Source organism: Cyprinodon variegatus, unplaced genomic scaffold, assembly GCF_000732505.1.
Source record: "Cyprinodon variegatus isolate N-32 unplaced genomic scaffold, C_variegatus-1.0 Scaffold91, whole genome shotgun sequence".
In the NCBI taxonomy this organism is placed as follows: Eukaryota; Metazoa; Chordata; class Actinopteri; order Cyprinodontiformes; family Cyprinodontidae; genus Cyprinodon; species Cyprinodon variegatus.
In genome coordinates, this window is record NW_015150544.1 from 1594837 (window position 1) to 1622619 (window position 27783).

General features: G+C 38.5%; 2 protein-coding genes across 3 annotated transcripts in view; both read left to right on the forward strand.

Annotated features, from left to right (window-relative positions):
* ubap2l (ubiquitin associated protein 2 like) overlaps positions 1–25578 on the forward strand; it is a 32603-nt gene extending 7025 nt beyond the window's left edge. The window contains exons 4-29 of one of the 2 annotated variants that reach the window (XM_015373738.1): positions 377–487; positions 794–968; positions 2433–2534; positions 2648–2693; positions 5774–5880; positions 6463–6522; positions 6620–6672; positions 7490–7575; positions 7809–7989; positions 8098–8296; positions 8431–8765; positions 9395–9567; positions 9931–10051; positions 11243–11282; positions 11807–11987; positions 12081–12147; positions 12344–12668; positions 13515–13603; positions 13708–13761; positions 13875–13956; positions 15044–15261; positions 17534–17639; positions 18631–18756; positions 22922–22989; positions 23098–23292; positions 24256–25578. In XM_015373738.1, the coding sequence (XP_015229224.1) occupies positions 377–487; positions 794–968; positions 2433–2534; positions 2648–2693; positions 5774–5880; positions 6463–6522; positions 6620–6672; positions 7490–7575; positions 7809–7989; positions 8098–8296; positions 8431–8765; positions 9395–9567; positions 9931–10051; positions 11243–11282; positions 11807–11987; positions 12081–12147; positions 12344–12668; positions 13515–13603; positions 13708–13761; positions 13875–13956; positions 15044–15261; positions 17534–17639; positions 18631–18756; positions 22922–22989; positions 23098–23292; positions 24256–24351 (3396 nt within the window). In that variant the 3' untranslated portion in view covers positions 24352–25578. The remainder of the gene's footprint in view (positions 1–376; positions 488–793; positions 969–2432; positions 2535–2647; positions 2694–5773; positions 5881–6462; positions 6523–6619; positions 6673–7489; positions 7576–7808; positions 7990–8097; positions 8297–8430; positions 8766–9394; positions 9568–9930; positions 10052–11242; positions 11283–11806; positions 11988–12080; positions 12148–12343; positions 12669–13514; positions 13604–13707; positions 13762–13874; positions 13957–15043; positions 15262–17533; positions 17640–18630; positions 18757–22921; positions 22990–23097; positions 23293–24255) is intronic. The other variant, XM_015373739.1, reaches the window with a different exon arrangement.
* An 808-nt stretch (positions 25579–26386) lies between these two features.
* Positions 26387–27556, forward strand: LOC107084055 (cyclin-dependent kinase 4 inhibitor C-like). Its single transcript, XM_015373699.1, has 2 exons — positions 26387–26611; positions 27235–27556. Exons 1-2 carry the CDS (start codon positions 26486–26488, stop codon positions 27529–27531), a joined length of 423 nt encoding a protein of 140 aa, XP_015229185.1. The 5' UTR covers positions 26387–26485; the 3' UTR covers positions 27532–27556.
* The last annotated feature ends 227 nt before the right edge of the window (positions 27557–27783 follow it).

Below are 27783 nucleotides of genomic sequence, written 5' to 3' on the forward strand. Positions count from 1 at the left end.
ATTTCCTGTCCGGGCTTTTTACAATGGAAATGGTGAATGCTGATGAAAAGCAAGCACCAGTTTAGCACCTGAGAGCTGAAATATCTGCCACTGTTGCATTATTGGTGACTTCTAGGAACTAAATTAGGTTCTTTTTTTGTACACCAGCTTGTGGTGTGTGATGATTGAAGGAGAATCTGTCAGTTAAAAAAAAAAAAAAAGGAAATAAAGCTTACTAATGATTCTATTTAGATGTAATATGAATAGAACTATATATAACTCTATAAAGGAACTGCTTGTGAGATAACAAGAAATGTGACTTTTGCATTATTGAGGTAGAAGAAATTAATGTCTGGGTTAAGCTTTGCGGCTCATTGTTGCACTTCTTCCTTTTCAGCTGGTCGACATTACAGGCAAGGACCAGGATGAGTCTATGATCGCGCTGCATGATTGCAACGGGGATGTCAACAGAGCTATTAACGTGTTGCTGGAGGGCAGCCCAGACACTGTGAGTATGCTGTTGTTTCAGATGCACACCCTGGAGCAATCGGTTCTACCCAGACTAAGAAAGCAGTGATTGGGCTAAATATTCCTGTCATGTTTTATGTATTATGTTATTAAAACGGTATATTTTGTCAAAAAGTGTCTTAATTTCTACTGAGAGTAAAATTTTTAATCGAAAGTTATAGATGTTTATAATGCTTAAATATAAGGGCTGTAAAGATGATCTTGAATACAGAGATAAGATCTGCCGTGGGCATCAAAAGCAGATATTCTAGTTGGCAGAATAATTTTAATATCTTCTGTTTTTCAGGACTCCTGGGAAATGGTGGGTAAGAAGAAAGGGGTGTCGGGGCAGAAGGAAATCAGCCAGGCAGAAACTGGCGAGGAAGGAAAAGAGAACAGAGAGAAAGGTGGAGAGAAAGATGCTGCACGTCGTCGAGGTGGAGCTCCACGCAAGGGCCGTGGACCCAGCCGAGGACGAGAGTGTACGTTTTTTTTGTTTTTTTTCATCTGTTTTTGTCTGTTTCTGTTTATTTTACAAAATAAAGAACATCTTATAAAATATTTCCTTTACATAAAAGTTACATATTTCTGTCTCCTAAGGTCATGTCTTTATTTTTAGGCTACTGCTATTTTTGTTGCCTTAATAATATTACATTTATTTTTCCTTTGGAATTAATTATTATTTTTTTCAGTTTAAATAAGTTGTTTGTTTTTTTGTGTGTGCATATAATCCATTTCACAAGCTCAACGTATTGTAAATATATTAATAGTGTTGGTTTAGGTTTTTTTTTTATTTGTGAAAGAGAATTAATCAGATATAACTAGCTGATTGTTTCAAGTATTGCTGTGCATACTTGACATTTCTGTTTTTCTTCCCGAAAAACTTACAAATTAAAAACACTCTAGTGTGATTGCAGAAATGTTGCACTGTTTTCATGGGTGAAAGAACAAGCTAAGATAAGGTAGAAGATAAACAAAATATGCTTTACAAAATTCTAAGTCCTTTTGATTTTGCCTTGCATCTCTCCAATAAAATCCAGTGCATAAAAGTTGAACAACTGCAAACTTGCACTTTCTTTTACTCTTCCAAATTCAGGCACTGCTTTTTGTTTGTCTAACTGTCTGGTATTGTGCAGTGAATGGTTATTTTATTGGGCCAAAACCTGAAATGGTGCAGGGTTTATGATTATTTTCAACACAAATTTTGTGTTAGAAAAAATTAGAAATAAAATATTCAACATAAATACCTTTTATTTTTAAAAATACACAGAATGCCATAAATGGTAAAGCTAAATATTTCCAGTTTAAGCCTTCTGTTTAAGTTCCAGTGTTTTTCACTATCTGACCCTTTCCTGTCCGTCTCTTAGACTCATTCTGTGTCAATAGTTTTCAGTACTTCCAGATATTGGTCCTATTCTGCTTTATGTGATGCAGTAATTTCCTAATTATCAGTTAAAAATGTATCTTTTTAAAACTGAAATCCCAGATTTAGCTTAGAGGTTGAATTAAAGCGCTGCTCTAAATATCTAATAGGACTGCTGGGTTAGAAACATGATGATGGCTGCAGTTTAGATGTATTTGTATCTAAATCCAAATGTTTAACAAATAGAGGTCTGCAAAGCCTCTGTTTGTTAAACATTTGCCACGGTGTTTGGATGTATTAAAAGCTGATCACGTATTGCTGACGGTGTTTGTCAGGTTGACATGAGACAAAACTTTAACCTCTTGATCAAGTTGGCTTTGATGTTATTCCTAGATCTGAGCTTGGACTTTAAATGGAAAACATGGATTTTTTTTTTCATTACGAGTTGGGTTTTTGATTTTTAAATATTGTAATGGCTGTTCTGCTTGTTTCCCGTTGATGTAACTTATTTTAAAGTCATTTTGCAGAGGAATGTGTGCACTGCAGAGTTGTAACCAAACACCATCCTGTCTTATAATTACAGTCCGAGGCCAGGAGAATGGCTTAGATGGTGGCAAAGCTGGAGTAGCTGGAAGAGGAGCAGAGCGAGGCAGAAGGGGCAGAGGCAGAGGAAGGGGAACTATTGGTAAATAATCATTTGAAATAAATCACTTCTGAGGAGGTTATGCATCTATGTTGCTTTCTGGAAATATGAGGTTAAGCTTTGCACTGAAATACTCTCATTTCTTTTCCCCCCAGGAGTATCTGGACGGAGAGGGGGCAGGTTTTCAGCACAAGGCATGGGGTAAGGGAATATCTGTGCTGCTTAAATCCATACAGCTTTCTGTTACTTTCACCTGTTGCCATAGTCACCAGAAAGCATGACCTAAGTCTATTGTTCCGCCTTAATCGAAAGGTGGGGGGCCAGCTTCAGCCAATGAGACGTAACGGCGTGGACAGAGCATTGCAGAGTGCAGCTTCTAAACATTTCATTCAGAAGGAAACTTGAAAAGATCCACTCTGGAGCCAGTTTAACTTTAACCTCCATCTCTTGCTTTGTCTCTGGGTCTGTGCATTTAAACTGCTACTGGGGTTTTGCAATAGAGGAAGTGTTTCTTTGTGATGGCATTCTTAATAGACATTGCACTATAAATAGATGAAACAGGAAGCAGCAAAGTGATCAGTAATTCGTATAGATCTTTTTTATGCTTTGCCTTTTCAGCCCCTGCTAAAGTCTTGGATGTGTTTAAGATTAAGGTCTGAAGACATGTGGTTTCCTCTCCCTGAATCAAATTCTCTTTCTATCTGAAATGGATATGTTGAATTATTCCATAAAAGCCTCTGTACCATTACCATGGTTATACATTTGCAAACTGCTCTGGCTGAGTGGAACCATATAGAAACGGAAAGCCATTCAGCATTGCAAGGATTATCTGAAACGTGGTTTAAGTTGTCCAACAACAGGATGCTGTTACATTATATCTTACAAGATCCTCCAACAAATTTGCAAGTTACTCTGCAGTAAATTTCACTTTTATCTTTTTTGTATAAAGATTTTTCTATGATATTTTAAAAAGGCTTCAGTTTTATTTGGGCTTATAACTCATGATAGCGAGGATAAACCTGACAAAAATGTGGGAAGAAATGTGTGAGGCAAAGCAGCTGGTGTGCAGACAGCTGTGTGACTTTTTTTATCAATATTTACATTTACATGCACACAATTTTTCTGATCGGATCTAAATCTTTATTGATTTTAAGTTTAAAATCTCTGTTTACATGGACACTAAATAAAATGATCTCATGTCATGTCTATAAAGGTATCAAGCTGTCGATCAGATGAAGCCCAACACCTTATATGGTCGTGATCTCTCTGTACTCCTTGGTCTTGGTTGGTGTGATCTTGACTACAACCCTAGTCCTATATGTTTACATGACACATATTTGATCTGATAAGGCCTTCAATCCAATGATGTGTCCATGTAAACATAGCTAATGACTAACATAGCTGCCACCCAATAGGATGTAATAATGGCAAAGTGTGCGGCTCGGTATCATTTTAGATTCTCAAGATGTAATCGATTCTTTTCTGTTTGGTCCAACCTCAAGTGGATTGAGATTGATGGTTATAGAATCTATCAACACTGTTTTTTTGTTTTTTTTTTTATCATCACAATGTTTCTTATACTACAACAAAAAAGGCAATTAACTGCACTACTGTAATCTAGTTAATTCATTTTTAAAGAACAACTTAATTATATGGAGAGAAGGTTATTTAGATCTAAAAATTATCATTAAAGGTTATTCTGTTCATGTTGTGCCTAAAGTAAAATTCAACTGGTGTCATGGCTGAGCTGAGGGTGTGTGCATTGCTCGTAGTGCAGTAATTGATGGCTGATTTATTCCAAGTGTTATGAACTTTTCTAGTTTACAAGCAAATGCAATGTTTAGCCAGTTGGACAGTGTCTCACATCAGCAGATGTTCTCACTTGGCCTAAATGAGTTTACAGAAAAAGCTGAAAGGTCACAGTGTCGGAAGCACAGAGGAGGTAAATGATGGTGCCTTCATATTGTAACATAATTATGGTGAATGCCAATGACCTACATCAAAAAATGCACGTGAACACATGTTGAAACTACTACTGGATAAAGTTATACCAGAGTAAACTTCAACTTATCAACATGCTGGAGAGCAGCACAGCGATTCTATACGGTCAATACTGCATCCTTAAACATTCTCTCCGGTTGGTTGTAGCCTTCAGAATGCTGTGACATGCATAAAAAAATCTGTATGTGCATCCACATATATATTTATTTTTTTAAATGACTGTTATTTTTTTATTTTTATCAGATACTCTCTTTCAGTCAGTCAATTAATTTGATGCATCCTTTTCTTCCTGTAGCTGATTAACTAGAAAGTTTGTGTCTGTTGGGATAAACTGTGGTTCAAACATGTTTCTCTTCTCTACCACAGCAAAAGCATTTGAACACAATGCAATGGTAATTTCCACGTTAGAAGTGGAAAAGATTCCCTTTAGTAGACCACATGAAGGCAGCATTAGACCTTCATCGTAATCATTTTGCATTATTACCATCGCAAGATTTTCTAACTTACAGCTCTGCTCTGTATGTAGAGTTCCTTAGCTGCTTTAAAACATAGCACCATGGTTAGTGATTGGTTCATTTCCTCAAAGGGTTGGATCTGCAGTAAAACTGACATATTATTATTATTATTATTTTTTTATTTATTTATTATTATTACCTGCTGTTCTGCTGAGTGTAAAGCAGTGGATCCCATAGTAGGGGGGCTTATCTTATTTGCAGGGGGCTGGTAGAAATCAGAATAAATTACCTATTTTGGGAGTTGATTTTTTTATGTGTTGATGGCAATTCTGAAATCTTAAATAATAGTAAATAATTTATGATTTAATGGAAATCTTTGTTGAGTCATTTGCAAAGTTCAATTTATTGCAGTTGACTTTTCCTTAACTGTTAAAAAATTGGGGGGCACAACTTGAGGGTCATGAAATGTTTGAGAACCACTGGCTGACGAAATGGTTTCCTTGATTTCTTACCCACGGTTTGCTGTTCATCGTTTGCCCAAATATTTCAAATACTTCCTCTATTCTACTATTCAGTAGATGTTAAAAGAACATAATTTTAATGTTATTCTACCTTTTTATTTCTATATAAACTCATAAAACGGGGTTTAGAGAACATCTGGTTTTATAATAATAAATACCCGCTTGTAGGTTGTTTTAGCAACAGAAATGTGACTTCGTTTTAAAGAGCTTAAAAACAGTTTCTGTCTATGAACGTGCCTTGGCAGTTTTTGCTCTTGGTTTGTCTGCACATTTTCACTTCTCAACTTTTCTCTTTCTTGCTCAGGACTTTCAACCCTGCTGACTATGCTGAGCCAGCCCAGACTGAGGAAAACTATGGAGGGGGCAGTACTTGGAACAACACAGGAAGTGTGGAGTTGGAGGAGGGAGCAAGTAAGGTCATCTATTGGGTGTATAATAGAAGTGTAGCCTGTTTGTCATCTAAATGGTTTTAATGTTTTCTAAAGAAACCCATGCAGTCAAGATTAACATAATTATTTTCTAAATCAATCATTTTTAACCCTGGTCATGCATCACCATCTGCATGCCAAGAAGTGGTGCAGAAGTTTTTTATTCGCCCATTAATGTAAGGAAAATGAAACTCAAAACAAAGGACCCAGAAAAGCTGATAAGCCCATAAGAGAACAAAGGATGATGCATGTTCTGGCAAAATAGGTTCACTAGCCTAGAGTGGAACATAATGCTTGCTGTCTTGGTCATTTAAAGAAGAAAACTGTATCCCTAAAATATTAACTGAAAACTCGCAATAGTATAATGACTCCAAACCTTGTAGTACTGCAAGGTTTTGTACAACATGTATAAAACCTCCAGCATATTTGGCTGCTGGAGAAATTGTTCAGCTTTGTAAATCGTACAAAAGAGAAAATGGTAATATTTCTGTCTAAACAATCAACTGTAGGAAAACTGTTCTGTTAGGCAATCTTATCTGATAAAGTGGATTAAATTTGTTTTTAGGGTTGGAGTATTCTGCAGGAGAGGCAACAAATTACCCACCAAAGTTTGACTCGGCTCCTGGTATCTTTGTTTTCCTCTTGTTTTCAGTCATTACAGAAATCGATTTTTATTAAGTCTGAATGCAGACGGCATTGATCAGATTGTCTCTGGCTTACAGGTCCCTGGAGAGCTGCCACGGAGGAGTGGGGCACTGAGGACTGGAATGAGGATGTGAGTGTTTAAGGAATTCACTGTTCACATTTTATGCTTTACAAAGAGATGTCCTAGTCTCCTGGTTTGCGACCTTCGTAAAAGGCCGCTGTTTTGATAAGATGGTGAAAACCGGATTCTCTCCTGGTTCCTTCACTATCGGGAAAATCCTGGAATTGATTTCAGTATATTTAAGGCCTAAAGAAGCATGTGAAATATTCTTTTCTTGACTTATTTCCCTAACCCCATTATTTGAAATACATTTCTCTCCTCAGTCCTTCATTCCTGTATTTCTCTTATCCTTTGTCTTCCCTTGTTTTTTTTTTCCTTTTTCAATTGTTGAATACCTTCTAGTTTTTTGGCTTCTTTCCTCTCCGTCCTTGATTAATTTCCTTCATTAGTAGTGTTGTTTCTCTTTCTCCTTGTCTTCTATCATTTCTCCCTAGTGCCCTTTTTGCCTTCTTATTTTGTGTGTTTTTCTTTGTTCCGCCCTCCTTGTAGTTCTTTCTTTCCTTTTTGTTGCTTCCTTGTCTCTTCTCTCTGCTCTTCTATCTTCTTAGCCTACCTTGTCATCCCCTTGTTGCTTCTATCCTTGTTTCCTTCACTCTTACGGTCTTCCTCTTCTTTGTACCCTCCTATCCATCCTGTTTTTTCATTTACTTTTCCTTATTCTTTCTTGTATTTTAACATTTTACAGTGTTTGAATTTTCTTTTCACTTTAACGAACAAAAATTCCTGAAACAAATTTCATCTGGTTGTCTTGGAGTCCCCCTTTCACACAGACACACACTCTTTACCTCCAGATACAATCTGTCTAATCCTCTGATCTTGTCCTCAGCTTTCAGAGACCAAGATTTTCACAGCTTCCAGTGTAGCTTCGGTCCCGGTGCCTCAAGAGAATGTTACAATCACCAAAGGACAAAGGTTTGTTTTTATTTAAGGTTACTGTAGAAAATATATTTGCCCTTCTTTATATCACAGATAACTTTAATGTTTTTCATCTTATACACAAATTGTGTTACTTGAAGAATGTAGAAGAGAAAATATGGGTTAAGGAATTAGTTGTTGACAGATAATCAAGGACAAAACTGCAACTTTCAGCCCTGAAATAATCAAAGCAAGGACGACATATTAAATGTGTTTCTTACCTGTTGCAGGATTGACCTTGCGGTGCTGCTGGGGAAAACTCCTCCATCCTCATCCTCAGAGACGGAAAATGCCCCAATGGAGGCCACTCAGCCCCCCCCTCTGTCCCAGTCTCTGGTTTTCAGCAATTCCAAGCAGGTCGGACCACTTTCCCAAACTTCCTCTAGCAGCCCATATTCCCAGCACAGCATGGTGAGGTCTTGATGATAAAATTGAAGACCAGTCTGATAAACATTTATACAGCCGCTGTGTCTTAAACTGCTGACTAACTAGTGGTGTAATAACTGTTTCACACTGCAGGCCAGCATGCTTAGTAAAGGATTTGGGGAAGTGGGAGACCCTAAAGGAGGTAACACAAGAACTACTGGTTCCCAGTTCCTGGAGCAGTATAAAACAGCCCAGGCTCTGGCCCAGCTGGCGGCACAACACTCTCAGACCGGACCTCCCGGCAGCGCGCCTTCATCCTGGGATAACAGTGCCTCCACACTGGGGCAGTATGGTGAGAAACGAGTAGAAAATAACTTACAAATAGAATTCAACCAAAATACTAATGCGTTCATTTGTAAAGTCTTAAATAAATATGACTGTAATCCCTTTTTCTTTTCTTTTTTTTTTCATCCTGTTATTGTTTAGAAATGAAGACTCAGTCTGAATCTGGGATCCATACACCCTTTACAAAGCGGCAGCCCTACCAGGCTGCCACCTCAACTTCGTCCATGTTGGATGTTTTCCTGCAGGACAAAGGGCTGCCTCCATCCGCCTCAGTCTCATCATCCTCCTTACCGCAGCAAACACCAACATCACCCCACGTGGTACCGCCACCTGCTTCTTCCCTTCCCAAAATGGCAGCTGTCTCTATAGGTCAGCAGGTCTCCCCTAGTTCCTCCGACGCCCAGGGTTCAAGTCCACTGCCTTTACAGCAACACAAACTCAAACAGCAGAAGAAGAGAACTTCTATTTCAACAAAGGTAAAACCCTTTATTCGCTATGTACAGAGTTTCTAGTTCTGAGTAAGCCAATTCATTAGCGCATTTGGCAGCCTACCTTGAGATATACTGCTGCTCCCTCCATTTGCTGTCCTTTGTCAATGGTGAAATTTGATTTGTTCATAATTAATTCTTTTTAATGTTCAAATCGAGACATGTGTAATATTTGTTATTATTGTCATCATGGAAATGGTGGAAGGAGGAAACCAATTGTCTTCAATATTCGCTCCTACAGTTCAGCAGCCCATAACGGGACGGTTAGATTGATGTCGAATAATCGCAGTATCAGTTGATCTTGCATGTATACGAGTTTGTGGTAGTAATGAGACAAAATGTAAAAAGAGTTAAAGGGGTTGCTACACACTTTGCAACTTAATGAAATATAAATCCAAACATCCGACGGAAAATAAATGTATTTTGTAAATATACGAACAAAAATTGACATGGTAAATGTTCTGGTGCTGATCTAATACAGGTATTAAGATGCAACAAATGTGCCAGAAAGCAAAAGATGAAGCTGGTTTTTTTTTTTCAAACCGTCTTCTTCAGCATCATGCTGAGCATCATTGAATTAGTTCCTCTTTACTAAGAGCGTCCCTGTTCCTTCTCAGATTCCTGCAATGGCGGTTGAAATGCCTGGCTCAGCAGACATTTCAGGCCTCAACCTTCAGTTTGGAGCGCTGCAGTTTGGGTCAGAACCAGTTCTACAGGAATACGAGTCCACCCCTGCAACTACAACACCCGGCAACCAAGTTCAGAACAGTCTCTACACAAGCCCAAGCAGGTTGGTAACCTTCAAAATCAAACACTATAAACTTGCCCTGAAGAAGATAATTCTGAACCTTGTAGTTTTAAACATGTGGTGTTTGGTGCCACCTTGTGTTTCTAATATGAAAGACCTTAAAAAGTATTTTTTTATTTATATATTTTTTTATTTTTTGAGGACTGAATAATTTATGAGAACAGCAAACAATTCTAACTATTCTGACTATTCAAAACTATTCTGTTTTGTTAAAGCATTACTCAGTATATGTCTTTTATTTTTTTCCTGCAAATGTTATTTTGAATTGTGTCAATTCTTTATCCGACTGAAATCTTAATGTTTTATTTCTTTTTATATTTTGGATGATTTCCATCTGATCTGCAGTGAATCGGCTCCATCAATTTCCAATTCCAGCCAAATGGAAATGTACGAGCAGAGAGCACCTCAGACGCGCCGTTACCCACCGTCAGTCTCCTCCTCTCCCCAGAAGGACGTGCAATCCAAGGTAAAGTAAATATTTAAAAAGGTTTGATTTGGAGCAAGACATGAATCGGTTACAATGCAAATTGTAGTTGACAATAAAGAAATTGATTGATTATTGATTTTTTATTTTTTAATTGAATTGTGACCCTGTATGGACATTATGCTTTGAAATGGGTGGTTTACAGTATGTTCAACGTATTTACTGCTTACTTAATGAACTTGGATCATTCAATGTTTGATCACCAACTCATTTTATTTCATGAGTTTCATTAGTGATCTTGCAGTCATGCTCTGTAATGATCCTTTTTTACTGTCTGGATTTAAAAATTAAATTATTATTAAAAATTGCTTAACCAACTCTAATCGTTAAGTAAAAATAAGATTAAATTCACACATACATTTTCAACCTTTTTTTCTTATGATGTTGTGCTTACAGCTTATAAAAAAAAAAAAAAAAAAGACACATTACGGTATTGCAGCCAACCAATAAAAATCTTCTTTTTTTTAACAGAAATTTTCTGTTTTAATATCCTATTAGATTATTTGTAATACCTGTGTGTGATAATACAGAAGAAACTTGGCATATGTGTGTTTAAAATGTGAAACATGATGATCATCATTATAAAAACCTGGAGATTTTACAGTAAGAAAATCATTTATAGCTTTATAGACTCCTTTAGTTTCTCTGCACTGGAAAACAACAGCTATTGTATAAATAATAATAAACATTTATCCGAGTGTCTTTGGAGGCACACAGCAGCACAAGTTGAATAAAACACCCAAGTGCCCCAGACTAATTAGTTAGTTTAATATGAGCCATAACCTAATTAAATTTTGTTTAAAGATTTGGTGATTAAATTTCAGTGGGCAGTTATAAACGTAAGGCTCTTATTGTGAAGGTTTAAAGAAACCTTTGTCTTTATCGGCTTTTTTGAGATCCTTCCAAGAGGAATAGAAATGTTCATTTACTGTCTGAAAGCTGCACTAAACGAAATTTTGTTTGAATGAAAATAAAAGTTGTCTAAGTTTAAAGACTTCACACAGAAAGCCTCTAGGTGTTCCTTCTGACTATTAGCAGACATCCAGTAGAGTCCTTCTCAGCTCTGACAGAGCTGCAAAGTCAACATAACTACCAAGAGCCTAAAAACTCACACATTTTACTCCTGTGTAATTTCTGAACAAATCAGTGATCTCCATGTTTTTTTTATTTCAGAATGGCTTCAATTCAATACAAACCACTCAGTCTGTTGACGGTAAGCAGTCTTTCTTCTTTATCCTTATTTTTAAAACTGTCAGCAAGGTTCCTGATGAGTCTGAAAGCATTTAAAGCCAAACATTCATGTTTGTATGTTCTTTAGGAAAATGGGAAGGAAATTTTATATTTTGTTTCAGCCAGATCAGTTTTCCTTAAAGATATGCATATTTAGGTTTGGTTGGAAATGCTAAATTTCAGTCGTCAACTGCTGTTATTAAGCTTATTGCATATTGTTTTGGAGGGCCTGGAAGCTTAGTAAGCCAAAAATCACATAGACAAGTGAGTAAAGAAAAACATTATTGGATAAGGTTAGGGTATTTATTTATTTATTTTTTTGCTGAGATACATAAGTCATGTTTCAATTAGGTCATTAACTAAAACAATTTATTTAGGTAATGGTTTTAAAGGTTCTTAACATGTTTGGTTAGTTGAACTCATAGAAACAGTGATCAGGTGAAATTACCTTTGCCGTGTTATAAAATATCATTTCATTTCCATCTTCTGTTCCACTCTGGTCTGCAGTATCAGTGAAGCCGCCCTCTGATTCAGTCACGCCTTCATCCATCTCCAGCATGGGCACTTTGACAGACAGTGGCTCAGGCCCCGCCTCCCTGTTGACCGCATCCAATCAGACAAACCTTAGTGATCTGAGCCACAACGAGGACCACCCGCCAAGTTCCATCCCCCCTCCTCAGCATAATAAGTAAGCTGAAGTTCAGTTGTGCATCCAGGATGGAAAACACAGTAGAGGTAGTGTCATGTGACAGATTCTCACCCTCCAAGTTTGTTTCCACAGCTCCCACCCATCACAACAGAACAGTCTTGCTCCATCTTCAGTTCGAACATCAAGCTCAAGCTTACTGGTGAGCTCCTTAAGCCTCAACTCAGTTTGATCTTCTCGGATTAAAATAGACAGTTTATTAAAAAACATCTCTTCCTCTGTTTTTGCTGCAGTTTAAAGTTGCTTAAGGCCTTTTTTTCATTGCTTCCTGTTGTTCCAGATGCAGCTTCACTCTAATGGATATTTAATCTCATAAGTTAATTCTTCTGTCTCAACAGCATCCCAATGTAGACAGCGACTTGAGCCTGCACTCATCCTTCTCTTCCACCGTCTCGGCTGTGCCATCCTCATCAGTCCCCCCCTCATCTTCCTCCATGGCTGGTGCACAGATGTCTCTGGGAGTACCACAGGCCTCCTCGGTGGGCCCTGCTACGGTCTCGACTCCCTCGGCCCAAGGACCCGTCAGCAGTCTGGCAATGGGCCTCAACGCTGCCTCCATGGGGGCACCGACAGCAGCCCCCGCCTCAATCTCAGTCTCTACAACATCATCGACCGTTCCCTCCTCAGCAACCTCTTCCACACGCAGCTCTGCAGCTTCCTCAGGTCAGCAGCAGATAAAAAATCCACGCTTTGTTTGTGATCCGACAACAAACAGCAGGGATTAAAGTATTCTGACCCCAGCCAGATTTTCGGCTCATAGTGATTGCCCGTAGATTTAAAAAAATGACTCGAAAATAAATTGATGGTAAATGAATAAAAAAACACAATCGAAATCTATCTTGCATTTGTCAGCCAATGATAGCAAACGAGCGCTCTGAAACTAACAGTATTAGCCAATCAGAAGAAGAAAGGGTCGGGTCTTAGGAAAGCGTGTACTTCCTATCGTTTCTTGCTCAAGTTGCCAGATAGATTGGAGGAGCTGGAGGAGGCGGCGCGAGTTGATAAGCTGTTTAGCAGCTGGTGCAGGAAGTTAGGTGAAGTTAGGTGGCGCTTGCTTCTGCACGCTGGTCTCCAGGAACGCTTAGCAGCAAAACTGGCTATCAGAATAAATGTGGTGTATGCAAGTGGATACAGATGCACTTTGAATGCCATCTTCTGGTCGTTTTTGGTATTGGATTTTCAAAAGTCAAATTTAGTCTTCAATCATTCATGCAATCTCTGATCCCATGCCCCATCTCTCCCTAGCATGGCTTGAAAACACACACACACACACACACATGCAAAACATCACATAACAAGTGAATTGCTTTGAAGATTGTTGTAATGGGATGACATTTAGAAATTTAAAGCCTGTAAGGTGTTTGATGTTGCTCTCTTTTTTTTTTTTTTTTTTTTTTTTTTTTAAGTAAATGTAAGTTTTTGACTTTTGTTGTTGCAAATGAGGCTGTTTAGCATTATTATAACTTAATAACTGGTAATAATGACTTCTTTCTTTTCAAATCCGTAAAGGGAAAGCACCTCCAAATCTGCCTCCTGGTGTACCCCCTCTACTGCCCAACCCATACATCATGGCTCCTGGACTACTGCATGCTTACCCCGTACGTTTTACTTTAATTGCATCATGATAAACTATTCATATCTCCTTAGTTTTTGTTTCTGTCCTATATACATACCTAAAACAATTTGTATCACTTCCTTACAGCCTCAGATGTATGGCTACGATGACCTACAGATGTTACAAACAAGAATACCATTGGTGAGTTTCACTTTTTCCACATTTAGCTGTTTTAAAAATAACACGCATACCTTACCGAGTACAGCATAATTTCTGCTCTCAACCATTTTTTTTTTTTTTTTTTTTATTTTTAGGATTATTACAGCATTCCCTTTGCGACTCCAACGACAGCACTAACTGGCAGAGATGGTAGTCTGACAAACAACCCATACTCCGGTAAGTTGGCTTCTAGGAACTGAATAAACTGTCTAAGCTTTTAATAATTTTTGGCCTTTTTATAACTTATATTAATTTCTTGCTAAATTGACAGGATAACAATTGTGATATTCACAATAGTGGATAGTTGTTTTTTTCTGGGTCTTGTAGGTAATTTGGTTTATTATTATTAGTATTATTATTATTATTGTTATAGGGCCTTTGCGCCAGATCTAGCTGGTTCTGTAGAAGAACTGCTTTGCTTTTCCACCAAGAACCAAGCTGGAACAAAGTTTTAATTGTCTTTAATCAAATAACGTTTGTCCATCACCTTGTTTTGTTTTGTTTTGTTTTGCACTTAAGAACTGTAATGCATTAAGTAAATTTTACCTCACAAATAATATTTTGCTATGCGGATAGATTTTATAATGTCAGTGCCTTAACTCTTCAACTGTGTTTTTAACAACCTGCTTGTTGGACTTTGCTTCACAGGAACAGTTGGAAAATGAAATTTAAACAAACAAAAGGACAGTGTTTAAAAACGTCAGAAATGTTTAATAACATAGCAGAAAATCATACGAGAAATTCTTCCTTCAAATACTTGAAAACGGTGGCTCAGAATTTTAAAGTTAACTGTAGGAAAATTAGAGACAACTTGTAATATTCTAATGCTTTCCTTGAGTCGAGGTGTTTTTTTTTTTTTTTTTTTTACTTTTTTTGTGAAAAGAAAAACTGAATCGATTTGAAGGTCTTGATTGGATAATATCTGTTATTAGCCTGTTAGTGCAGGTATAAAGCACTAGCATAATCTTAAAAGCTGGAACCGGTTTAGTAAACTCTTATGAACCCAAATACTTTTATAATCAGACCCTAAACCTGTTGCAGTGTTTATGGCTGCAGCAGGTTCATTGCAACCATCGATGGCGACTAAAGAATGTCCCTTAAGTGATTTCCATTTTTGTAGATCTAAATCAAACATGTCTATTTTTCCCTGTAATAACAGAAGAATACAGGTGGGAGCTTGTACTGATGGAGATGATTTGCTCCTGAAAAGTTCAGCCCACGTTGATTCCTGGTTAATAATTTACAAAATTTGTTTTATTTTCAGGCGACTTATCAAAGTTCAGTCGAGGTGATGCATCATCCCCGGCTCCGGCCACCACGTTAGCTCAGACACAACAGAATCAGACCCAGACACACCACACCACACAGCAAACCTTCCTCAACCCGGCGCTGCCTCCTGGCTACAGCTACACAAGCCTCCCTTATTACACTGGCATGCCAGGCCTGCCCAACACCTTCCAGTACGGACCTGCCATGTTTCCGGTGAGAAACCTAACATTACTTTAATGCAGCTGATCTGCTTGTTGAAGCACAGAGCATTATCATGACTGAAATGTATTTATGCCACACTTGATGATGTGATCCAGGATTAGGACACGTCTCCAATATTCAATTAGATCTTTTTTTGAAGACATTCTGGAAGGGAAAAAAATCATTCAGTATATAATATGTTTAAATTCTTGGGAATCAAAACATGTTCCAATTATAACCTCAAATGAGCAAAAGTTGAGCAGTACTGACCTGTCCAAATGTCAGCATGTACAACATGATTAATTACTTCTTACTTTAAAGGCTTACTTAGAAGTTAAATTCTATGCCAAAGGCCACTTGGCAAAGGTGCTTTAAACTTAAAAAGGTTTCTACACTTTCTGAAAGCTGTAGGGAAAAGATGTGGAACAAATGAAACAAACTTTGGATATTTTCAACCTTGTATTCTTTCCAGACTATAAACTAAAGGTGGGATCTTTTCTAGTGAATAAAGCTATTATTTCACATGCTCTGAAGAAACAGTTTGCTTTCATAACGACACCAGGGTGTCCGAAATGGAGCTAAAATGATCTTAATCTTTCATGTCTGGAGACACCAGGCCAGCTCAGAGACATAGTCCCTCCAGCGTGTCCTGGAACACCTCCCTCGGGAACATCTTCCGAGGGAGGTGTTCCACGAGGCATCTGAAACAGATGCCCAAGCCACCTCAGCTGGGTCCTACCAACGTGGAGGAGCAACTACTCTACTCTGAGCTCCTCCCGGGTAACTGAGCTCCTTACCTGATCTCCAAGGGTGATGCTTTTATTCGCGATCTTGTTCTTATGGTCATTACCCAGATCTCATGACCGTAGTTGAGGATGGGAATGTAGATCAATCTGTTAATCAAGACCTTTGCCCCCCCGACTCGGCTCCCTCTCCCCACCTTGCCAGCCCGACACAGCTACTGCAGCGCCGCCGACGCTGTACCGATCCGATGATCGATCTGACACTCCATCATCCCTGACTTGTGAACAACACCCTGAGATACTTGAACTCCTCCACTTGAAACAAGTTCTTTCCAGTCCCTGGCTGCGCCTAGAAATTCTGTCCTTGAATGAAATTAACAGAACCGGCAGGTAGCCCTGGCGGAGCCCAATATGCACCAGGAACAGGTCTGACTTACTGTCAGCCTTGCAAACCAAGCTCCTGCTGCGGTCATACAGAGAGTGGAAAGCCCTTAACAGAGGCCCCCAGACCCCATACTCCCGGAGCACCCCCTACAGGGCACCACGAGGGACACTTTCGAAAGCCTTCTCCAGATCCACAAAACACATGTGGACTGGTTGGGCGACCTCCCACGAACCCTGGAGCACCTGATGAAGGATATAGAGCTGGTCTGGTGTGCTGCAACTGGGACGAAAACCACATTGTTCCTCCTTGATCGGAGATTTAACTATCGGTCGGATCCTCCTCTCCAGCGTCCTGGAGTAGACCTTACCGGGTTGGCTGGGGAGTGTGATTCCTTTGTAATTGGAGCACAACCTCCAGTCTCCCTTTTTAAAAAGAAGGACCACTTCCCCGGTCTGCCAATCCAGGGGTACTGTCCCCAACCGCCAAATAATACATGTGTCAGCCAAGACAGTCCTACAACATCCAGAGACTTAAGGTACTCAGGATATCTCATCCACACCCGGGGCAACTGCCACCAAGAAGCTTTCTAACTACTTCTGTGAATTCAGCCTGGCTGATGGGCGAGTCCGCGTCTAAGTCCCCAGCCTCTGCCACCTCCTCGGAAGGTGTGACGATGGGATTGAGGAGATCCTCGAAGTACTCCTTCCACCGCCCGAAAACATCCCTAGTTGAGGTCAGCATCTCCCCACCCGCACTGTAAACAGTGTTGGCATTGTGCTGCAGACTTTCAGTTGTTGGTTAGTGTCTCCACGCGATCTTCACCCCTGCTGCTCAATCACAATGAATCAAGGGGAAGGCATTGTTATTCCACACACTACAACTTTATCCCTAACCTGAAGCTATACTTTGAAGCTAGCAGACTCATGGATTTGCAAACAGCCTTAGTGGGGGTAATAATACTCTAATAATAACCTATTTAAATGCTGTCATCAATAAAAAAAAGAAAAAAAAGAAAAAAAAAATGTTACACGATGTCCCTTTAGACTGTCATTGCAATTATCTATTCCTTTGTCTAAGAGGATACTCTGCTCTGATCCCAGCTCAGTTTGGTTTATATCATTCTGACATTTTGTGCTTTTGTTTCGCTTCCGTCCAGGTGGCTCCTACCTCTTCAAAACAACACGGTGTGAATGTTGGCGTAAATGCATCTGCCACGCCCTTCCAGCAAGCTAGTGGCTATAGTTCCCATGGATACAGCACTGGTGAGGATCCTGCTTTGTAAAACTCCACCATAGTCACCGTTTGCTCTTTTTCCCATCGATGCGGGGTCCATATTTCATTAGAACGCTGCTGCAAGTGTAAGCATTGTATGTATGTAGTAGTTTTTTTCACTTGGATGAAGACGGTTGTTGTTGCTTTTTGTTTACTAACATTTTAAATGGAGAACTTGTTCTTAAATTTGGACGGTTCATGTTTTGTAGCTGGTATGATTGCAGAGTTTGTCAGAAAAGAATTAGCTGTAACAATGTGAAGGATCATTTGTGGGAAGTGGAAACGGATACAGCAGTGATCTCTGGCTGTGCTGTTGACCAAATGGAGGGATTAGATTATCGGTCTCCTGCTATTTCCATGGTTTGCTGTTCTCATTCTAGAAGTGGAGTCTTTCTACTGGCTTTGTCATTGATCACATTTCCTACAGCTCCAAGTGAAACTATTGCTTTTCCATTTTCCCTTTTCAGTCATTTCCTGTTGGTTTTCCTTGTGGTATTCTGAGGTCCACTTTATACATTCATATTTCATTTTCCAATAATTGAGTGATTTGTTTTTGTAGTTTCTCTTTTATATCACCCATTTGTTCTATGCTGCACCATCCGCTGCTTTCTGCCCTCACCCCACTCACACTCACTCTCCATCCCCTTCCTTCACACAGCCCTGCCTGACCCTCACTTCCCTCACCTCTCCACCTAAGACCTGATTCAAAAGGCATTTGCAAATGAAGTGGCCGTTGATTTGGACTGGCTCTGCTATGCAGACATTGCAGTTTGTGTCAAAGTCCAGATTAATCTTCCATAAGGACTCTGCACCATTTTCATTGTAATAATACAGCAAGGCCTGTCTACTAGCAGTGGTGTCAGACTAAAAGTTATTTGCAAATGCCATCTGAAGCGGGTCTCCCCCTGTGCCCCCCCCTCTCCCTCCCCTGCCTGGTGTGTCTAACGCTGTGGGCTGCGGCTGTGTGTCTGACTGTTGCAGGCTATGAGGATGTGGGCCAGGCTTCAGGGAGTGGGGATTTCTGTAAGGGCGGATACGGCACTGCCGTGGCCGCTGCTGCTTCTGCACAAAACAAGCCAGCCAGCTCCGTCACCGGGCCTGGAGTCGGTGAGTGAAGCCACATGCCAAGTAAAGAAACAACCTGTTCCTTCAGTCTTCCTCCTCGTGTCACCAGCCATCCCTCTTCCCCCTCGTCTGTTTTCTTTCACTCTTAATTGTTTGTTTTTTTTGCCTCATTGCTGGTGAGCTTTGCTTATGGGACAAACGCTACTCTGCATTTGCTTACAAGTGAGCCTCTCTTGGCTTTATTGTGCCATTTTTCTCCATTACATGAATTCTGCTGGAGGAAATTCATCATCAGTCTTATTATAGTTAAATAATTGACATTGCTACCCTAACGATGTTTGTTAAAAAGCTAAGATAAGACAAACTGTAAAAATCCCAGCTGATTATGAGTTCCTCTGGTTGATGCTGCTCTTGTGTTTGTTTGCTCTTCATTCACACCAAGGTTGCTAAATGAGTCTGCAGTCATGAGTTCACCACCTAGTAAATAAAAAGCAACAAAACAACTAGTGGATTAAATGGGCTTGTGTGAGTGTGACCAGACAAAAGCTGCAGAAGTTCTCATCTTTGTGGCAACATTTATGAAGCATAGTGTGTATGTATGTATTTATTTATTTTTTCTTTTTTTTTTTTTAGCTAAGCATCTTTTCTATGTGTAAATGCATGCACAGGCTTGATGGAATTATCCTGTCCTGGACTCCTGACACATCATTTATGTTTTTTATAACTACTAGGGTTTCAGTTCCTGTTTCTCTATTTTGATTATTATCAGAGAAAGGGTTAAAAAAAAAGTTCACTTTTAGCTAAGTAGAGCTCAATGAATTTGAATTTTATAAATATTTAACTTTTTGTTCAACAAATCATCATAGGGTTAGTATAAAAATATCAAACCTTGAATGTCGGTTTAAATGCCATGATTTTTTTCATAGGCTTTTATGGAGCTTTATCTTTACAAACCCTTATAAAGCCTTCATATACATTTTGTTATACTGCATACGATTTATATGATATACGTACCTATTTCCTCTGTGACGCAAAGCTGGTGGTTATGCCTGTGTGGTTCACAGTGCCTCAATCCCAATAATCTAGACATGAAAGTGTTCATGTTTTACTTTTATTGTAAGGTTAATGATGAGATTTCTAACTTCACCCTTCAGTGAGTGAAAGTTATATAAACAAAGTCCAAGTGTAATAGACTAAACAGTGGTAGGTGGCACTTATTGATTATAAAATATCCAGTCATAAAAAACCTCTACCTGCAGAAGATGTGCTCCCAATAGAGGGAAAGTTAATTTAGTCAACGATGCATACATTAGCACAACTTTGGCATGGACCATCAAACTGGGGGTGCTCTACTTCTCACTCAGGTGTTTAATCAATTTGCTCAGCTTTTGCATAGAATAATCCCTTTGCTTGTGTTTCACTAAAGGGACTGGACATGTATTTTAAAGTCACATAAAATCCAGGAAATGTTCTTTTATTCTTTATATATTGGCACACTTAAAAGTTTTATGACTTAATATTTTGTACAAAAGGGCGGCCAGTATTGATTAATATACATTACAATTAGTCATGACTGACAAACTACACAAGGCCCTAACTGCTCCTTTAAGACAACACAATAGATCTAAACATGTCAGAATGCCCAGCATACTGTTGGAGAAATAATCTGCATCTCCAAAGGAAGAGCATCTAGGCTGACTGCAGCTTATAGAATGATTAGTAGGTTTGTTTACGCTCTCCTTGGTGCCGTTTGTACATCAGTTCTGGTTAATAATGGTCAAGCTTGAGGATTGTTTATACTCTGCAGTTGCAAATGTTTTGGAGGCTTCTGGTTATTATCAGCACATTAATAACATGTATAAATGTCTTATACTGAGAATGCGGCACGTCTTGCATGAAATCGATAAGATACTTTAGTGTGAATGGAAAGGTAGTTCACACTGCATGCTCTCTGTGCACTCTTCCTCAGTGGTGTTTAGTCACTTTCTCCAAAACTAGAGATTCTGGGAGAATCAGAATGATGGTCGGTTTTCCTGTCGTCCCTCTGTGGCGAACATCGATAATTAAACTTCATCAAATCCAGTTGGGTCAAATGTTTTGCTCTGCAGCCGAATTATAGAGTACTGTAGGGGTAATTAGTTCAGTTACAGTTTGAAAACATAAAGCAGTTTATATTCTTCTTTTCACCCAGTAAGCAATGAATTAAATATGCAAAAGAAACCAATTATTGTTTAAAAGAACCAATTTTTCTGCGTCAAAATAAAGGAAAGATCGGATCATTTTTGTCCTTTAAATCCAATTCATCCGATATTTTTTTTTCTCAATTTAAATTCATAATTAAAAAAAGCCTTTTACATATAATGATTTCAAAAACTTTTATTCCAATCATTCGCTCTGGAAGGGGCCCTTAATTTAAAGGGCAATAAAATTCAAACAATGAAAAATGGTGTAAAACAATCATGTTTCACAACAAACAGTGAAAATATAATGCACTAAATGGTTGCAGATGGTGGTTTTACAGGGTCGGCTAGTTTATCAGTTATAGGTAGACGTCGAAGAACAAAGTGATGAACTGATGTCACTGAGAGCTGTGGAAGCCCCAGGAGATGGATTGATGGAAGAAAGTCTGTTGATTTTCCAAAAATTACATCTTCATAAACAAAACGTTTGATTAATCTATCAAACGAAATAATCACCCACTCCTACTTAAAACAATTTTTTCACAAGTCATCACAAAAAAATAATGTAATGCCAGAATAAATCCAGAGGTGAGCAGTCCCAGTTCCTGAGAGCCCTCATCTTGCAACTTATGTCCTCGGTCCAACAATCCTGAATCAAGTGATTAGATGATTGAGAGGACTCGCATTGAGGAGGTAATTCAGCCATTTGATTCAGGTGTCTTGGAACATGGATGAATCAAAAACCCTGCTAACAACCACACTACCAGCTCACTTTATGTAAATACAACACATTAAAATTCTGCATACATGTATTTCTTTGACGTTTCATATCTTCTACAAATACTCTAATTTTCTCCTAATTTCCTCTTTCAATTTGTTTTTATCTTTATTGATTCTCAGGAAAGTATGATTTACATAAGCCTCTACTTCACAGGATTAACTCCAACATTTGAAATAAGGTGAACAAGTAAGGCATTACGTTATAGTAGTCCAAACAAAGCAAATTTACACTTTCCTGAGGATTATAACCAAGAAATAAAGAAATTTAAAAAGAACAAGAACAAAAAAGTAAAAAGGAAACACAAAATGTAAAAAAAAAAACTAATTCGATTTAACATATTAGGAGAGTGGATTGTTGAGATTGAATCAAGTTTGGTCTCTAAAATTGAAATCAGACCACTGACAGAACTGTTCAGTCTTGTGATTTAGAGAGGCTGTTATTTTTTCCATTTTGTATATGTCAAATGTTATGTTAATCCAGTCGTCTAAAGTTGGTTTAATAACCATTTTCTTGTAATGATTTTCTTACTTGCTGTAAATAAAATAGTCATTAAATATTTATTTCTTTTTGAGGCTTCTTGAGGAATTATACCAAAACACATAAACTTGTTCTCCAAAGGGATTTTCTGTTTTAAAATGTCTTTTAAGGCATTATTGATCTCTTTCCAGTAATCTTTTATAATTGGGCACTTCCAATTTTTTTTAAGAGTATTAATATTTTCGTCTGATTATTTTTCCCTTTGTGTTTTACATTTCTGCTTATTATGGATGCGTGGGAGTCTGCATGAACATTCATATTAGTTTCATGATTAATATTCTTGAATCCTTCTTTAGATCTTTTTCTTTACCTAATATCCAGATTTTTTTACAACTCGTCTTGCACAGATTTTGAAAATAAGTTCAAAACTATCGTAGCTGTTTTGACTAGAGCCTTAGTGGTTTTATTTACAGGTTTATAAACGATGCCTTCCTCCTCCAACATCCTTGATCAGTTTTGTAGGAGTAAGTTTATTAATTAGTCTTTCTGGTCTAAAGAAACTAGTTCTTTGCTTTTGTTGTAGATTTCTTCTACAACTTGACCCCATACAGTTTTTTTTGCATATTAAGGGGGTTTTAATTCATAGTAACTGTTTGTTTCCGTTTATTCCTCCTAAGTATCTGTGCTTTCCTAAGAAAGTGTGAATCTACTAAAGTTATCTATGTATCAGAACATAGATGTTGATGAAATATTTCCCTTGTTTCTGCAGGAGTTTCTGTGACGTCAAGCAACACAGGAGTGCCGGATATTTCAGGATCTGTTTACACAAAGACGCAGGTAACTGCTGGTTATGACTCTGACCTTCCTCTAAGTCAACAAACACGACAAATATCTTCCAGTAAAGCTGCAGAGCCTTGATTTAGTTTTTCTGGTTCGTTTCTGCAGTCATTTGAGAAGCAGGGTTTCCATGCTGGGACGCCAGCAGCTTCTTTCAGCCTCCCCTCAGCGCTGGGGACCGGTGGACCCATCAACCCCCCAGCTGCCGCTGGCTACGCTCCGGCCCCCTTCATGCACATCCTGACTCCGCACCAACAGCCCCACTCTCAGATTCTGCACCACCACCTCCAACAAGATAGCCAGGTAGTTTCACACATTTTTTAATCTTCTGTTAGGAATAATGTAGCACTAAAGAATAAACATATACTACTATAATCCTGTTATATATACACTATATGAAGGAAGGGAAAGGGTGACTTTTTTTTTTCCTTCTAACTGTCATTAAATCACAAGGATTCCTTCTCAGTAACTGATTCTAAACATGTCTGGTTATAAGAGGCCATTATTAAACAGCAAGACTTTAAACAGTGTTTCCCTGGGAAAAAAATAATTATTCAGGAATAGGAACTGGGTACAATTATATAAACAACATTGGAATGTCCAGCCTGCCTTTATGAACTTGGTGAGTTCTGAGTTGTGGAGATGAACAGGTTTTGGCTTTAAATGATTTTCAAGCCTAGAAATAAAGCAAATACGACAAAAAAAAGTGGTAATCTGACTGAAACTGGTAAGAGTTATATTATCCACAGTGGGACCAGTCCTGCGCCCACATGAACTGAAAGGCCACTCTGACAGCAAGAAGCCAGCAAAGACCAAAAAAAAAAAAAAAGATAGGAAATTTACAGGCAATTCAAACTTGTGAATGTCAGTCTACCACAAATGGAAAATGTCTGCAGGCGGACTTGAACTGATTCAGTTTTACCAGCTTTTGTTAAGCAGAATGGACCAAAATGCCAGAAAACTATTATGAGAAACTTGTGGACGGAGACTTAAAATGTTTACCCAAATTGTACACTTTCAAAGGTATTTCTACCAAACATTAATAAAATGTAAAACAATGTTGAATATAACAATTTAAGTTTAGCATGGCTGTTGTATTTTTTTCTAAACTTCAATAACATGTTTGTAACGGTCTAAATGTGTGTAGAACATAACCTGGTTTCCAGGTTATAATGTAGGGTTTGAAATATCCTACTCATCACTTTAAAGCTTACTAAACACAATGACTCACATTCATAGATGGTTTGTTTTCATTTGTCCTGACAGAGCAGCACCGGACAGCGTAGCCAGAACGCCTCCATTCAACAGAAGACTCAGATAAACAAGTCTGCATATAACAGCTACAACTGGGGAGGAAACTAACGTCAAAGACAGGAGCTCCTCCCCCCCACGCTGAGCTGAGAGGAGGGGTTCGAGCTGTGAAGCCCCCCTCTTCCTCCTGCAGAGATTTCCCTCCTCAGTCTCTTGGCCCAGCTGCTCCCTGCAGTTCCCACTGCAACCAGAAGAGGTGCTGTGCCACAGAGAACGAGCACCTTTACAGAAACAAGGAGGGGGAGGGGCTAAATGTTGAAGCTCGAAATGGTTATAGAATTAGGTGAAATGTTGAGTGATGGGATTTTGTATTGTGATAATCCCCCCCCACCCTGCTCTCCATATTTTTTGTTTCTTTAACTTTCATGTAACATAGAACTGTTTTCTAAAAGAAAAAAAAAAACATTTCCTGTATTTGTTTTCCTTTTTATTTCCCACCTGTTTTCTTAGCTGAATGAAAGGAATGAAGTAATACGTGAAAGTGGTTGGGAGGGGGAGGCAGGCTGGTTTTCTTTCTCACCCTCAACTCGCCTCTTTAATCTTCCATCACAAAATATCCAAAAAAATAGTTGCTGTTGAATGTTTTCTTTTCTCTTCTTCTTTGTCATTTTAAGTTTGAAGAAGCAATTCTCTTATTTGGTAGAGTTGTGAAGTTTATTTTTTACCAAATATAGATATATTATTATATATAAAGACATATAAGTGAGCTCACTGGCTTGGACTGTGAGGAAGGTGTGTTTGTCATGTGACTGCGTGCATGTTTGTACACACGGGGGGCCGTGCTTGTGTACTGTGCTTTGTTTTTTAGCCTAGCACAGGAGTTTTTCATTATCCAAGGCTTGTACAGTTCCATTTCCCGAGGTTAAAAAGGCGCTGCGTGATGTCCCACCTTTTTTTGAAAAATGTTGGATAATTTTTCCACGACTCACACCTGCTCCGCTTCTTTTTTAAGTGTTTTATAGTTTCCCAGGCCCCACCCTCCACAGCCTCCAATCCGCTTCGCCGCCCTCCCCCCCCGACCCCATAAGGAAACTTGCACCATCGAATACTGATGGACAGAGTTGTGCTTTGGTTTTTCTTTTGTCAGTGGTTTATTATTTTTGTTTTCTTCTTTTTGTACTGTGCGTTTTAAAACAAAAGATTTAAATGGATAAAATTGTCTTGTACATATATAAAGAAAAACACAAGTACTGTAGTCTTCGTTTGTCAATGGCTTTTTTTTTCTCAAATCCTCACAGACTTGTTAGCTTTTTTTTGTTCCATTTTTTTTATTTTGTAAAAATATATAAATATTAAGTAAATAAACAAAGACATTTTCATCATTTTGGATGTGAATGTCTTTTAATAAACTGTTTTTTGTGGCTTGTGAATCCAACTTCTATTTTTGCAGCTTGAAAGGTTAAGATTGGAGTCTTAAAGGAATATTGGGGAAAACATTTATCTACAGAATACAAAATTAAAAAATAGAATTTGATGTAAAGTAATGTTGATACACACTCTTGTACAGTAGGTGGCAGTATGCACCTTAAAGTTGCTTGCGGTCCGCCATAATAGAAAAGAAGAAGAAAAATAATTAAGGGAAAAAGGTATAATTTATGCTGAAAAGGATCCCATCCCACTGGGATGGGATCCTTTTTCTGACTGGGATGATCCCAGTCAGAAAAACCCAAACCAACAGTTCAGCAAATGAAAAGCAAATGAAAACCTCTGGAGCAGTGTCCCAAAATGGAAGAAGTGTCCCAAAATGGAAGAAGAGTCATTGATTGTAAAAAAAATTTATTTAAAAGCTGACTTCATGCACTTATTTTGTACTTTAGAAAAAGCACATTTGAATTGAAAGCATTTACTTTGCAGCATGTTGATGAACTGTCTGTAACCAAGGTAATACAATTTTTTCAAATCTGCCCATGTGGGTAAGATGTATTTTAACTAACTCTTAGTGGGTTGTGTATAATGTATCTGTTTCCAGTTCAGCTCTATATTCTTCAGAGTGATATTTATTTCACTGTTTAGTTTGTTATTCTTTAAATCTTGACCAGCTTCAGTTATTTCCTCTGATCATGAGGTAGCTTAAGAAATCAGGAAGTGCTTAGGTCATTTCAGTGGGGGGAGAGTTATCTGCAGGTCTTCTTCCAATCTCACTGAAATCTACAGTCATTCGTGTTTGGAGGTTTTTACATGAACAATGGACTCACTAACAGATGCCCTCTGCAATGCCTCAGCCAGTGGAAACATAGAGAAAGTGTTGCTTTTGCTGCAAGCTGGAGCTAATGTTAATGGTCTAAACAGATTTGGGAGAACTGCTTTGCAGGTCAGTATTAAACCTTACTTTTTCTCTGCTCTATTTTTTTTAAAGATGTAAATACTTTTTTCCTTCGGTTACTCCTGCTGCTAGATGCTGAGAGCTATAGCCTACTTCCTCATTTGGTTTTATCTTTCCCTTTGTACAGTATTAAGTCTGTTCCTTTTATCAAGCCTGCCTATAAGTTTTTTCAAATTATATATATATATATATATATATATATCTAATAAGATTTGTGTATATATATATATATATATAGGCGTGGTCTCAGCTAGTCAAATGTGTTAAAGGATAAATAAGAAAAGTAGACCTACATCTGTTTTTAGTGAAAATGAAAGAGGTCCGTGTTTTGTTATAAAATGTGTATACACATATAACCCACTAAATTTCTTCATTCTAAAATGCAAGTGACTGTTTTATCTCAGTTTAGATTTCCAAAAGGTCAAGGGCAATGTGAGGGTATAAAAATAATTTAGATCCCCCCTAAACAGTGTTGCTTTATGAAAATACTTTCTTTACCCAGGAACACATGTCCTTATGAGGAGGTGGTCAAATTATTGTTTTAATTAATTAATTTCATTCAATTAATGTATTTATATATTTTTTTTTATTTATTTATTTATACCCTCGAGGTGGTGAAACTGGGGCACAGCGCACTAGTTGAGGCGCTCCTGGACAAAGGAGCTGACCCCAACGCGCTCGACCCGGTGCAGTATCTCAGCGTGACTCACGACGCAGCTCGAGAAGGCTTTGTGGACACCGTCCGCGTGCTGATTGACCACGGGGCTGACGTCAACCGCGTTGACCAGCATGGGAACCTGCCGGTTCATCTGGCCGAGAGGGAGGGACACCAGGAGGTGGTGAAGCTGCTCCTGGAGCACACCGCGGACCCCAGAGGGCCAAATACGCGGAGCGAGCTGCGCCCATGATGGCGCAGGGCCACAGGTGCGCGTAAAAGGCCTAAAAAAATAATGCAGCCGATTTTGGCATTTACCTAATCATATTTACTTACTTTAACACATTTGTTTAATGTTAACAGGGTAGGATATTAAACAAATGTGTTAAAGTAACCAAATATGATTAAGTAAATGCCAAAAACGGATGCATTATTTTTTCAATCGGAGTCTATGCGAGCAAACTAACCATTTACGGTATGTTGTTTTGAAATATGAAATTTTGCT

Coding starts and splice junctions, on each gene's coding strand:
- LOC107084055 (XM_015373699.1), top strand. CDS start 26,486: ATGGACTCACTAACAGATGCCCTCTGCAATGCCTCAGCCAGTGGAAAC. Junction 26,612..27,234: donor TTGGGAGAACTGCTTTGCAG/GTCAGTATTAAA, acceptor TATACCCTCGAG/GTGGTGAAACTGGGGCACAG.